General features: G+C 38.9%; 2 protein-coding genes across 4 annotated transcripts in view; one reads left to right on the top strand and one right to left on the bottom strand.

Moving 5' to 3' along the window:
- The window catches only part of LOC106082719 (phosphoribosyl pyrophosphate synthase-associated protein 2), a 99917-nt gene that overhangs the window by 46807 nt on the left and 38287 nt on the right, over positions 1–14823 (bottom strand). The window lies entirely within an intron of this gene.
- LOC131994745 (cytochrome c oxidase subunit 7C, mitochondrial-like) lies at positions 11119–11583 on the top strand. Its single transcript, XM_059361615.1, has 2 exons — positions 11119–11289; positions 11350–11583. The coding sequence occupies exons 1-2, from the start codon at positions 11191–11193 to the stop codon at positions 11476–11478; spliced, it is 228 nt and encodes a 75-aa protein (XP_059217598.1). The 5' UTR covers positions 11119–11190; the 3' UTR covers positions 11479–11583.

The raw sequence follows: 14823 nt of genomic DNA, 5'->3' as shown, positions 1-14823 counted from the left end.
TGAACAAATTTCAAAACCAAAATGTGTATTTAGAAAACGGATATTCAATAACAAGATCATCGTATACCCGGAGTCTATTCTGAGATTTCAAACTCTCCGCCACGCACTTCAATCTCACTGTCCACGAAGTGAATGCCTTGAGGGCTGTCCTACTGTTCACATAAATCCTAAATCTAGAAGACGGCAAATCCCTTCCTGGAATATCTTTTGCGGCTGTCGTTATGGCACAGAACTCTGCCTGAAAGAGAGTACACTTGGCCGACAGTCTCACCGACATATCGAAGTAGTGAGTCTCGTAGTATACCCTATCCGTTCCTTGGCTCCATCTTGGAGCCATCTGTGAAGACCGTCCTAAGACGAGTCTAGAAAACATCTTACTTATATCTCCGAGTGAAAAGGATCAGCTCTATCATCCTCAATTTTGTTGTAGCCCATCTCGACAGTGACCTTTCCATGATGTAGCTGATGAATTTCTGTCGTATTAGTAGCACAACGTAGTCTGCATATGTGATCATTCTCATGCCATCCCTGTTGAAATCGACCATGATATCGTTTATAACTATTTTCCAGAGAATCGGCGAGAAAACACCTCCCTGAGGCGTTTCCATTATTATCCATCTTCTGACTACACTATCTCTAAAATCCACGTTGATATTGCTGTCACGTAGCATACAGTCCGTTCACAGGGAGAAACTCGGGTAAATCTCCATGCGGCTTTGAGCGGTGATTGTCGATCCAACTCCTCGTTATTAAATGCCCTCTCAATATTCAGGAAGGCCGCCATCGCGTACTCCTTCAGTTAGAGAACCATCTCGACTCCTCGCATCATTGCGTGCATCCGACGTCAAAAACACCTCCCTGAGGTGTCATCCGACGTCAAAAACACCTCCCTGAGGCGTTCCCATTATTTCCCATCTCTTGACCACACTATATATAAAGTCCACGTTGATATTGCTGTCACGTAGCATACAGTCCGTCCACAGGGAGAAACTCGGTTGAATCTTCATGCGGCTTTGAGCGGTGATTGTCGATCCATCTCCTCGTTATTAAATCCCCTTTAAATTTTCAGGAAGGCCGCAATCGCGTACTTCTTCAGTTAGAGAGCCATCTCGACTCCTCGCATCACTGCGTGGAGGGCCGTTTTTTCGACCTGCCCTTAATGTTTGCATGAAGTTCTCTGACGTCAGACCCTCCCTCACCCTCAAATCTTTTTTTAATAAAATTGCTTTGTTTGAAATATCAAATGCTATGTTTTTAATAAACATAATCCTTACATTTACGATACATTTGTTCATATTTCAAACAAAACAATTTTTTAACAAAAAAGGTTTGAAGGTGAGATAGGGTCTGACGTCGAAGAATTTTCATCAAGCTCGTTCCGGTCCTTTGAGCAATCGCCGCGGGAACGTTATGGCCATTGGTTATTGAAAGACCCCAATAGATCGCCTTGTCTCATCGAGTATAACAGGCACTCAGTATTTAAGCAAGAGCCGTTGCCGGCCTCTCACTAAGACTCTCTCTTCGATACCGCTGATTGTCCGCGACTGCAATTTCAGCTACTCCGTATACGAAGTATTCCACTAACCGCAACCTGAGCTTCTCGTAATGACGATGAACACCAATCAAATTGGAGCTCAGAGTTTCAACTGACGTGGTGCCTATAATCATTTCGTTCCAGGTCGAAATCAGTATGTGTATATGGCGGCCCTCAAGGCCGTACGACAGCGCCTTGTAATTTCTTGTTATCACTTGTTCATTTATTTTTCACAACAGGTCAGACTGGCCACCTTTTCATGGTGTGGATAACCCACCAACCTTAATTATTAATAATAAATTTCACAGAGAAATCGTAGAATAGAAGAATGACAGTTCTCTAAACATACTTTTTTGGTTTTGAAATATCTTCAAACTTCAAATTTTATCAGTTGATACAAAGACGGAACGTAAATTTTGTTTTTACTGAATTATACTTTCCGGTTACTGTCGACAGACGTTCGGTGATCGTTTTCATGTCTTTTCATAAAGCAAAACAAAACAGCTGACACGTTTTCCTACATTTGCGGTATGTTTACGAGAGCCAGGTCTTTAATTGCCTCTTAACATTTACGATACATTTATTTTACATATACGAGCATAACCAGGCCTTATATTTCTTACCAAAATTTCCAAATTGAAATTATTTTCTATTTATAAGTATGTATTGTTTTTGATTGCTTTAAGATCATTTTAAAAGGCTGCTTATCACAATCCACCCTAATATACATATGGTGTTTTTAAAAATATTTGGTAATATTGGGCAAAGATTCTAATCAGTGCCTCTAAGCTGCCTAAATTATCAATATAAATACCATAAAAAGTTGTATTCTTGACATTGGCACAGAGCTGGTAATGATAAGGTGATGAATACATTTCAGAAGATTAGACAAAATGTTTTGACATATTCAAATTGTTTTAAATTTAAAACAATGATTAAAATAATTTTCAAAGCATCTCTTAGTAATGAAACCTTGCCATAGTTGTTTTGAATTTTTTTTGATGTAAATAACTTTCCTTAATAAAAGCTGACTTTTAGTAGCAATGTAATTGTAAATGTGCATCATAGTATGGCATGACTATGATGCTGGCTCTTCCAATTTCGTAGAATGACAGTAAAAATGTACCTAAGTGAAACAATGCATTACTTATGTGAATTAAAAACGTATTACAATCATTTATTTTAAATAACTTTGCTTTAAAACTTTCAAAGAATACTTAACGAATGTTTAAAGTTTAGTCTCTAAATTACAACGGGATAAAAATAACTACATAAAGGAGAGAAGTGGAGTAGAGAGAGTAGTTGAGTGAAGAGATTTGTTGTAAAAGAGCATATGCAAAGAGTATGAAAATAACAGATACATTTTTGTGCTCTCAATATTTTACAGCAAATGTCAAACATATAGATGTCGGTAATTGCAAGGCGTATTTATCAGAGGGCCGCATCAACCCAGCTGAGAAAATTTGATAAGAGCTCAGTTTTTAATTCGCCGTACAAAAATATAAACTTCAAATAAATATTTTATAAATTGTGTTTGCTGCTGTTATGGTTTTTAAAACTAGGGTATATAATGGCACGTGTCTAGCAACCTTATTCACTATAAGTTTCACTTTTAGGAACTTAGGTCTATTGTGTCGCCCCGAAACATTCAAAAAGCGAAAGATTGAATAATACTAGGAGTCAGGATTCACTGAATAAGGTTAAGCCAAGCGATCAGCCGATATACTTTTTTTTAATATTTGGCAGTACTTGGCATTGAGGATGTCAACTTGTTCTCTTTTTACATTCATTCTTTGTTTACGTTTTCTCCTATATGATGACATTTTCAATCGTCAGATTTGACATCCTTAATGATGTTTATGGGGCCTATCCAGTTTGTGTTTTGCATGTGACCTAACCTTCTATTAGTGAATCCTGACTAGGAGTTAACATGCATGACAAAACGGCCAGGCAGTCTGGAGAAGCTCCCTCTAATATGCTAAAGCTATAATAGTCAAGAATTGTGTAGCATTAATCCTGCACCTACTCTCGCAATTTCAGGGCAGTCTCACAATAGGTGCTCGACCGCCTATGACTCCTCATCCCCACAAATCAAGCTTAAGTCCGCCATGTGACCAGCGAAAGGTCAAAGTCTTGACACTGCATTACCTAGTATTTTGGCAGCATACTATATACACTCTGAACGGCCACACACCATGATGAAAACGTCATCCTCGTAGCCAACAAACGTTAACTGCCTTTTTCAAATGACCTGAAAATACGACAGCCTACTTGTGGTGATTAAGCTCTAATCACAATCTTCCTTTTGAGCCATTTGTTAGCATTCACTTGGTAGCTTTTTTCGGTTACAATAACCTTACGAAAACTATTGGGTTGCCCAAAAAGTATTGCGGATTTTTTAAAAGAAGGTAAATGCATTTTTAGTAGAACTTTGAATGAACTTTAAACAAATATACTTTTTTTACACTTTTTTTCTAAAGCAAGCTAAAAGTAACAGCTGATAACTGACAGAAGAAAGAATGCAATTACAGAGTCACAAGCCGTTGAAAAAATTGGTCAACGCCGACTATATGAAAAATCCGCAATTACTTTTTGGGCAACCTGCCATCTTGGTGGTTTTGTGAGTTGTTGTTTTAGCCACATTTTCATGTGGAGTTGGCGATCCTCGTCAGGCTTCTGTAGATGAGCAAGCTCGTTCCGGGCCCAAGGACCGATCGCTGCTGGAATAGGGTGGCCATTGGTTATTTAAAGCCGCCAATAACTCGCCTTGTCATATCGAGCATCATAGGCACTCAGTATTTATGCAACAGTCGGTGCTGCCTGTCACTGAGACTCTCCGCTTAATACCGCTGATTGTCCGCGACTGCCGTTGCAGCAACTCCGTATGGAGCATTCCACTATCCGTAACCTGTGGATGCACCCGGTAGCTCGCAGCTAAGCTTCTCGTGACAGCAATGAACACCACGCAAATCGGACCTTAATGTTCCAGCCAGTTTTGTGGGTAAGCCTCTGGAGCTAATTGAAATTTCGAACATTTTTAAATATGTGTTTTCTTGCTTGACACTCAAAAATTAGTAAACTTCTTTCTGCTTGCTCTGATTGGTCGAAGCAAATTTCCCGAAAATTTTAAATGTCTGGGCCTATATGCCCTGTTTACAATTTTTAACATATCAAGTTCCCAAAAAAGGTGCTTTGTTGTAGCTATTCGCCGATGCGGCCACATTATTAAATACGCCTTGGGTAATTGTTTTATTTTTCTTCAAAACAAGCAGCTCTGCCAAAAAAAATTAAACAAGTAAAAGCGTGCTAAGTTCGGCCGGGCCGAATCTTACATACCCTCCACCATGGATCGCATTTGCCGAGTTCTTCCCCGGCAACTCTTCTTAGGCAAAAAAAGATATAAGAAAAGATTTGCTCTGCTATTATTATATTATTAAATGTTGGAGACCTATGTAAAATGTCAGTCAATTCGAATAAGAATTGCGCCCTTTGGGGGCTTCAGAAGTAAAATAGAGAGATCGATTTATATGGGAGCTGTATCGGGCTATAGACCGATTCAGATCATAATAAACACGTATGTTGATGGTCATGAGAGGATCCGTAGTACATAATTTCAGGCAAATCGGATAATAATTGCAACCTCTAGAGGCTCAAGAAGTCAAGATCCCAGATCGGTTTATATGGCAGCTATATCAGGGTATGAACCGATTTGAACCATACTAGGCACAGTTGTTGGATATCATAACAAAACACGTCGTGCAAAATTTCATTCCAATCGGATAAGAATTGCGCACTCTAGAGGCTCAAGTAGTCAAGACCCAAGATCGGTTTATATGGCAGCTATATAAGGTTATGGGCCGATTTGAACCATACTTAGCAAAGTTGTTGGATATCATAACAAAACACGTCGTGCAAAATTTCATTCCAATCGGATAAGAATTGCGCACTCTAGAGGCTCAAGAAGTCAAGACCCAAGATCGGTTGATATGGCAGCTATATAAGGTTATGGACCGATTTGAAACATACTTAGCAAAGTTGTTGGATATCATAACAAAACACGTCGTGCAAAATTTCATTCCAATCGGATAAGAATTGCGCACTCTAGAGGCTCAAGAAGTCAAGACCCAAGATCGTTTGATATGGCAGCTATATTAGGTTATGGACCGATTTGAACTATACTTGGCACAGTTGTTGGAATTCATAACAAAACACGTTGTGCAAAATTTCATTCCAATCGGATAAGAATTGCGCACTCTAGAGGCTCAAGAAGTGAAGACCCAAGATCGGTTTACATGGCAGCTATATCAGGAAATGAACCGATTTGAACCATACTTGGCACAGTTGTTGGATATCATATCAAGACCCAAGATCAGTTTATATGGCAGCTATATCAAAACATGGACCGGTATGGCCCATTTGCAATACCAACCGACCTACACTAATAAGAAGTATTTGTGCAAAATTTCAAGCGGCTAGCTTTACTCCTTCGGAAGTTAGCGTGCTTTCGACAGACAGGCGGACGGACATGGCTAGATCGACATAAAATGTCGCGACGATCAAGAATATATATACTTTATGGGGTCTCAGACGAATATTTCGAGTAGTTACAAACAGAATGACGATATTAGTATACCCCCATCTTATGGTGGAGGGTATAAAAATATCAAATTTACAGCAAAAAAAGGAACCATACACATATTGGAAGCTACGCCTGCCAAAACCCTATATGAGTGCATTACGCCATAGTTTCCTCCACGGGAAAGGACATAATGCATATTCCGAAAATGTAAATGATGCAAACTGCATGCCATTGAGAGCAGAATTTTGCTTGCGGCATATTCTTAAATAATTCTTATTTATCTCTATTCACAAGCGCCGCCTACCAGTCTATGCTCAAATTCTTTATCTATATGTAATTTATCTATGCATATGTAGTTAAATATAGAGTTGCCGGTTTTTACCTTTACTGATGTTTACAAAATACAGTCTGGCATTCCAAATTCATACCAGACAATTTTACTAGAAGCAATTTTCAGTTTATAGGTCAGAGATGAGAGGGACGTGTCTCTTTCCATTAAGTTTTCAATATTTTCATTTTTTTCAAGTCTAATTTATATCAATTTGCTGCTACACAGGCAATCCTCTATGTTAAACAGACTAAAAGCGAAAAAAATGCGTAGTAATCAAAGTAACTACAAAGCATGTGGGGAAAAAGAAACGCAAATGTCTAAAAAACCTCCCATCATTTGAGAGTAAATAATAAAGCGCGAAATGTCAACTCTCAATGGGTCAACAAATATCCACAACACCCCAGACCAACAAAAGCGGGGCAACTCAAACATATGCCTGCATGTATTCACTTGAATAGGCAGACAGGCAGTGCGACAAGAGTTCTCAGTCGTAAATTAAACAAATCCATATTCTATATGATTTGTATGAAGTGTGATGGGGAAAAATGAAATACTAGCATGCGTTACATGGCCATTGGTGATAGCAACTATTTTTAGTTCATAGTCAGCAAAGGAATGCGAAATTTAAGAATTGTTACTTGCCCTCTGATGAGGTCGTCTCATTTGCGTGGGTAGATATTTAAAATTAATGGGATGACTTGGTAAAAAAACACATTAACTTAAACATAAATCACAAATTGGTTTCTGTTTTTTTTTTATTTATTATTAAATTTGGATTGACTTTAAAAATGTTTTCATTCATAATGACATTTCAATGCCATGGCAGGCGGTTCAATGCACTGAATTGACCCAATGGAGTGTTTTGTCAATTTTCGTCTTGGAAGAGGAACATCTCGCAGTGCATTTTTTACATGTTTTTGGTCCGTGCCGGGATTGGGCAAACCACAAAACCCTGAGGTATAACCGTTGCAGGGATTGAGTAAATTTTTGGAAGCGATCTGCCTTGCCAATTATACGGGACTATAAGCATACCAACTCCGTTGCATGGTGCTATGCCAACATAGTCTGCAGTGGATCAATGGACTGCAAGGCAAATTTGTTGAATTATGGAGAATATAATAGTGAATTGGAAGAAAGTAATAGTTGCTCAGATCCAGGAAACGAAGCTGACCGACACATGAAGATTGCACGGTTGCCAAGTGCTGTGTAAGTAGTGGTGGTGGTCTGCTTTCTTGATTCATCATACAGAACAATATAGAATATGTGGGGTTAGCAGTCAAATTTGAAAGGCAGCAGTAGAGCTATACAATGTGTATATACAAGAATTGCTATATTAATTTCTAGCCTAATCATGAAAATGTAAAATTTATCATCAATAAGCAAAAGCCTGCAATCGGCAAGGTTGAATTTTATATCCTCCACCAAGGATCACATTTGTCAAGTTTTTTTCCCGGTATCTCAGTTTAAGGCAAACAAAGGAAAAAGGAAAAGAATTGCTATGCCATTATCATGGCAGAAACCGTAGTACAAAATTTCAGCCAAATCGGATAAGAATTGAGCCCTCTAGTGGCTCATGAAGTCAAGATCCAAGATCGGTTTTCGTGGCAGCTATATCAGGAAATGGACCGATTTAAACCATATTTAGCACATTTGTTGGAAGTCGTAACAAAACACGACAAACAAAATTTCAGGCAAATAGGATTAGAATTGCGACCTCTAGTGTCTTACGAAGTCAAGATTCAAAATCGGTTTACATGGCGGCTATATCTGGTTATAGACCGATTAAGCCATATTTGGCACAGTTCTTAAAAGTTATAACCATGCAAATTGCAAATTTTGCCCATGAACATTCCACTAAGGAACAGGGGCAAACTTCTCACATATCAATGAGTGCAGCCCGATTCAAGTTTAAGCTCAATGATAAGGCACCTCCTTTTTATAGCCGAGTCCGAACGGCGTGCCGCTGTACGACACCTCTTTGGAGATAAGTTTTACATGGCATAGTACCTCAGAAATGTTGTCAGCGTTAGGAGAGGAAAACAAACCATATCATGCAAAATTTTCGGCCGAATCGGATAAGAATTGCGCCTTCTAGTGGCTCAAGAAGTCAAGATCCCAAATCGGTTTACTTGGCAGTAATATAAGGTTATGGACCGACATAAACCATATTTGGCAAGGTTGTTTTAAGTCATTACAAACCACATCATACGAAATTTCAGCCGGATCGAATAAAAATTGCGCCCTCTAGTGGCTCAAGAATTCAGGATCAAAGATCGATATTATGGCATCTAAATCAAAGCATGGACCAATATGGCCCATTTACAATCCCAACCGACCTACACCAATTAGAAGTATTTGTGCAAAATTTCAAGCGGCTAGCTTTACCCCTTCGAAAGTTGGCGCGCTTTCGACAGACGGAATGTCATGACGATCAAGAACATATATACTTTATATACAAACGGAATGACGAAGTTAGTAACCCCCATCCTATGGTGGAGGGTATAAAAATGGTTTTTTTGTTGTTTTTCAAAGTATCCTTCAGCCTGCTATATATACACTTTTACGTGCGCTAAAACCAATTGTCGGAGTGGAGGTGGCGATCCACGTCAAGCTTTTATAGGCAATTGGTCTATACGACCGATCGCCGTGAGAACATTATGGCCATTGATTATTTAAAGGCGCCAATAACTCGCCTTGTCGTATCGAGCATCATAGGCACTCAGTATTTAAGCAAAAGCCGGTGCCCCTCGGCCTTTCACTGAGACTCTCCGCTCGATACCGCTGATTGTCCGCGTTTAGTTTATCCCTGTTCCATAATAAAATGTTTATGGCCAAATTTTCCGAGCTCCGTATACCGAGTAGCAGCAGCTGCGGTCGCATACAATCAGCGGTATCGATTGGAGAGGCTCAGAGAGAGGCCGGGCGGCACCTGCTTCTGTTTCAAACCGAAATTTTCTGTTTAATATTTTCTTGATGATTTAATACGATTTATTATGTGAACGTAAAAGATTCTAAAAATTACTCGCTTTAATCCTTAGGTGTCCTTTGACGCGAGAAATATCCTGTTACCATATGGCAACGCCCGGGCTGTTAAGATGCAATTTTTGTGGAATTGCAAATTTTGACCATGAACATTTCATTATGGAACAGGGGCACTCACATATCACTGAGCGCTGTTCGATTCAAGTTTTTGAGCTCTATGATAATGGACTGAGTCCGAACGGCGTGCCGCAAAACGACAACTCTTTGGGGAGAAGTTTTTACATGCTAAAGTACCTCACAAGTGTCGCCAGAAATAGGAGGATATAACCAGCGATGAAAATATTTTTTGATGTTCTCGCCAAGATGTCAACTCAGGCGTTCAGCATCATAGGCCTATATGTTAACCTCTGCACTATGATAGTCGCCTATACCAGGCGAATTTTTTTATCCGATTTCGATGAACTTTAAAAAAGTGAATTCTGTTATATTCCTTGAAATTTGTGCTGAGTATGCTCCAGATTTAGATTGGGAAGCATCGTAGCATATGCTCCTAGGACGCTGAACACCTAGGTTCGAATCTTGGCAAGAACATCAGCAAATTTCCGCAATTCCAAAAACCTGCACGGTAACAGCCCTGGTGTTGCCATATAGTAACTGGATATTTCTCGCTTCGTAGGACAACCTAGGATTAAAAGCGAGTCTATTTTAGAATCGTATACGTTCAAATGTGGCCAGCATTAGGAGAAAATAATCACCGCTGAAAATTTTTGTTTGATATTCTGTGTCAGTGCCAAGGCAGATATGCTAACTTGTGCGCTAAAACTTCAGTGGAAACAAGATCATTTGAAAATTTCACCGTAGTCGCTTTATTACAAACGGTTAAAAATTGTGCGATCTAGGGGCTCATGAAGCCAATTCGGGAGACGGTTTAATATAGAAGCTTTATCAACTTATAGACCGATTTGGAGTATTTTCGACATGGGCATTGGAGGTTATTTCAGAAGTCATCGTATTGGGTTGCCCAAAAAGTAATTGCGGATTTTTTAAAAGAAAGTAAATGCATTTTTAATAAAGCTTAGAATGAACTTTAATCAAATATGCTTTTTTTACACTTTTTTTCTAAAGCAAGCTAAAAGTAACAGCTGATAACTGACAGAAGAAAGAATGCAATTACAGAGTCACAAGCTGTGAAAAAATTTGTCAACGCCGACTATATGAAAAATCCGCAAGTACTTTTTGGCCAACCCAATACAATATTTCAGCTAAACCGAATGATATTGCAGTCCCATAATGGGCGAATGCAGCAGTTTGCCACACATCTCCATTGCATCACCGGGTCTAACAAATGACATATCCGGACAACCCCTCATTACATTGGAATCAGACCACCTGCCTATATTTCTTCTATTCCCCTCCATCCGACTAAATAGCCTCTGAAGAGCGGACGTACAAGATGAGAAGAAAGCTGATTGGAGTGGCTACAGAAAGTACACTAATCGATGCTTAAGGGAATTACCAACTCATTCAAATGTAGATGAGACCACATTAATGCAGCAACCACTCGTTGTATTCCAACCGATGGAATACCCTAGGTGAGGTCCAATTTGCCGGCGCAGCAACTCGATAGACATTTTCTAACCTACTGCAAGCTTTTGTTTTCAAATTTTTTAAGTAACCTTGCCTAGCGTTGAACATCACATTTGAATATCACAATTGAAAATATTTTATTGGTACCAAAAGCACAAAAAGAATTAAGACATCATCATGTTGGGCATTGCTAAACAATTGGTAAACTCCTATCCAAATTCTCTGGCAAATAGAGCTATTATTGTGCGAAATTATAAAGGAGGTGTTCCCGGCTGCGTAAGTTAAACCACAAAATGTTTTCCCATATCCTTCTGTAATCATTTTTCTATTTCTCAGAATTTACCATTTAAACTGGACAACCCCTATAGATTTACCGTGTTCTACTTAGTAGCCGGCATAATTGGGTTTGGTGCTCCTTGGTTAGTTGTTATGCATCAAATGTTACGGCCTTATAATTATGAATGAATTCAATGGAGTTTAATTCTTTATAGACTCGTTTTTTCACCTTGTTTGAGAAATAAATGACTTTTTTGGGGGGGTAGTCATATTGATGACTATTCACATATGGTATTTAATCTTGGTATACATTTGAGCGATGATGACATGCATATAAATAGTACAAAAATACTTTATTTGGAAACGCAATTTAATATTATATTGTTGTAGTGAAGTTTCCCACAGTGGCTGTTTTGCACTGTTATTGATAAATAGCAATTGGCTGAAGTGATAAAAGAATATGAAGTACGGATGTGCTAATAACGGATTGAAGTTGTCCTCATTTTGTAACCAAAATCCCACAATTTATGATTCTGCTAATCACCACATCAGTTCCCTACCAACGAGAACCGTAATTAGAGCTGGCAAACTATCAATAATCGTAACATTCGGTATTTTCGATACTTCTAATAATAAATATCGATAGTTTCGATACTATTGTTTATTTCCCATCACCTATAATTCAAACGAAAATGAGAAGTAAAAATCAGGAAATCGATTTATATAGAAGCAATATAATGCAGCCGAATAAACCCTAAATTAATAAAGTCAGTTGGAAGTCATGAGAGATATCATTGTACAAAATGAATCAAAATTGCGCCTTCTATAGGCGCAATGTATCTTAAAGAATACATTCAATGACGATTCGCTTATTTTTGTTCAATTTTGCTAAAAAAAATTAACTTTGACGATAGCATCGTTAAGAAAAATATCAATCGATATTCAGACAAAAATAAAATATCGATTTTTTGCCAGCCATCGATATTTTGCCAGCTCTTACCGTAATAGCCCATATGGGTCAAGTTCTTTACAGGGTTTTTCTTTATTGACAGAAACTAAAAATGGAAGAAAGGAGGGCAGGAAGGAAATACAAGCAATAAGTGGATAAAAAATGACCTTTTGTAGTTGTTGAAAAAAAACTTTGTTTGAATGTTGGCAACCATAGCTGAAATCATCGTGCGAAACTTCAGTCAATTCCGATTAAAATTGGTCTCTCAAGAAATAAAATCGGGAGATGAGTTTTTGTTTTAGATATTGTGCAAAATTTCAGCCAATTCATATAAGAATTGTGCTCCCTAGGGGCTCAAGAAGTACAATCGTGAGTTTGGTTTATATGGGAGCTATATCAGGTTATAGTCCCATTCAGAGCATACTTGACATGGATGTTGGAGGTCATAGCAAAAGTCATTGTGTAATTCAAATAAGAATTGCCCAATCAAGGGGCTCAAGAAGTTATATTGATGGATCTATTTATATAGGGGCTTTAACTAAATGGAGGGCACCGTAGCGCAGAGGTTAGCATGTCCGCATATGACGCTGAACGCCTGGGTACGAATCCTGGCAGGAAGATCAGAAAATTTTTCAGCGGTGCTTATCCCCTCCTAATGCTGACGACATTTGTGATGTACTTTGCCATGTAAAACCCCAAAGAGGTATCGCTCTGCGGCACGCCGTTCGGACTCAGCTTTAAAAAGGAGGTCCCTTATCATTGGGCTTAAAATTGAATCGGACAACACTCATTGATATGTGAGAAGTTGGTCAAATCGCAGGCAGATAGTCTGTTCAGAGAGTCCAGAGTTCAAATTGGAAATTCGATTTAAAGATGAGCTATGTATATTTTATGTACGGATTTGGACTATACTCATTATGAATGCTGCAAGTCGTCCGTAGCGCAGAGGTTTACTTGTCCGACTTTGAAGGTGAACGTCTAGGTTCAAATCCTGGCAAGAATATCAGAAAAAAATGAGCGGTGGTTATACTCTCCTAATGCTTGTCTTATTTGTGAGGCACTACGCCATTGAAAACGTTCGAACGATAAAAACGGAGGTCCCTTATCACTGAGCTTAAACTCGAATCGGACAGCATTCATTGATATGTGAGAAGTTTGCCCCTGACCCTTAATAGAATTTTCATGGGCAAATTTCCATTTGCATAACAGAACGCCATATGTCATTTAGAATAGGAGTAAATCATTGTATCAAAAAGAAGGTCGGTTTATACATGAACTATTTATAAACAGGATCTCATTTGGTCCATTTTAGCAATCCCAAACTACTTAATTACATATGTACATCATTAAAAAGTATTCGTACACAATTTGCAGTAAATAGATTTGGGAAGAAAGCTATCAACAGGCAGATACTGGAACTGTGTGTATTCGAAAGCACTGACACATGGAAACCCGACTACATAATTGATTATGTGATTAAGGCGTCAAACCTACTAATTCTGTATACTTTTCTGAATGTTGCTTCATACTGGACATATTTACACAACTTCTAAACATGTCCTGGCACGGGATAACCATGAGTTGAAACTTTGAGCTCTGATCTGTGAGGTGTTCATCGTTTTCATGGGCACATATGGGAAAAGCTGGAATAATGAATTAATCATCTTTTTTCTCTTTATAAAAGATGTGACGTGAGCCATAAGACCCGATTTAATAAGCCGTCTCATCATAGCAACTCAGAGATATGTACGAAAAATTTAATAAAAAATTAATTTTGGAATAAATATGCAATTCTTTCGATTAAAGTGAACTCTAATTTAATCGAAGAAACATGTAGACAAATGTTTAAAAAAAAGTACAATGCATATGAGAATACACGCCGATTAGAGCGCGATCTATTCGTATTTGGCATATGTAAGGCAAGTCTTCTGGATACTGAAAGTGACACCACATATGAAACTCACATATCGTGTAACCCGGCACGGGATAGCTGTGGGCACCACACAAGCTGGAACATTGAGGTCCGATCTGTGTGGCGCGTCCACAGGTTGTGGATAGTGGAATGCCCATACGGAGTAGCTGCAACAGCAGTCGCGGATAATCAGCGGTATCGAGTGGAGAGTCTCAGTGAGAGGTCGGATGATGCTCGATATGGCAAGTCAATTTATTGGGGCCTTTTAATAACCAATGGCCATCCTGTTCCCGCGGCGATGGGTCCTTTGGGTCGGAACGAGTTTGCTCACCTATAGCAGCTTGACGAGGATCGCCACTACAACATGGAAATGTGGTAACAACAACAACAACATATCGTATGATGCCAACTTAAATGGGGTTTAAGAATATTCCATCAATCACTACCTTATATGTCACAACATGTTGAATTCAATGCGACATTATCATACTGATCGAATATAATCCTTGCTGGGGGCCTGTCACCCAATGCCGGTGATGAAAAAGACCACAACTACTTTGGCTCAATTGATAACCGAATATCTGCCCTGCATGCAACACAGGGTCGCATGACACCAATAGGAGCTGGGCGAGGATCGCTACCCCCGCATACAAATCTGGCTACAACAACAACA

This window comes from Stomoxys calcitrans, chromosome 2, assembly GCF_963082655.1.
Source record: "Stomoxys calcitrans chromosome 2, idStoCalc2.1, whole genome shotgun sequence".
Lineage (NCBI taxonomy): Eukaryota > Metazoa > Arthropoda > Insecta > Diptera > Muscidae > Stomoxys > Stomoxys calcitrans.
Note: the sequence above shows the minus strand (reverse complement) of the source record. Positions and strands in the feature narration are given on the sequence as shown.

Bases quoted from the DNA above. Each gene is read 5' to 3' on its own strand.
- LOC131994745 (XM_059361615.1), top strand. From the start codon at position 11,191: ATGTTGGGCATTGCTAAACAATTGGTAAACTCCTATCCAAATTCTCTG. The intron at 11,290-11,349 runs GTAAGTTAAACC...TCTATTTCTCAG, and splicing joins AAGGAGGTGTTCCCGGCTGC to AATTTACCATTTAAACTGGA.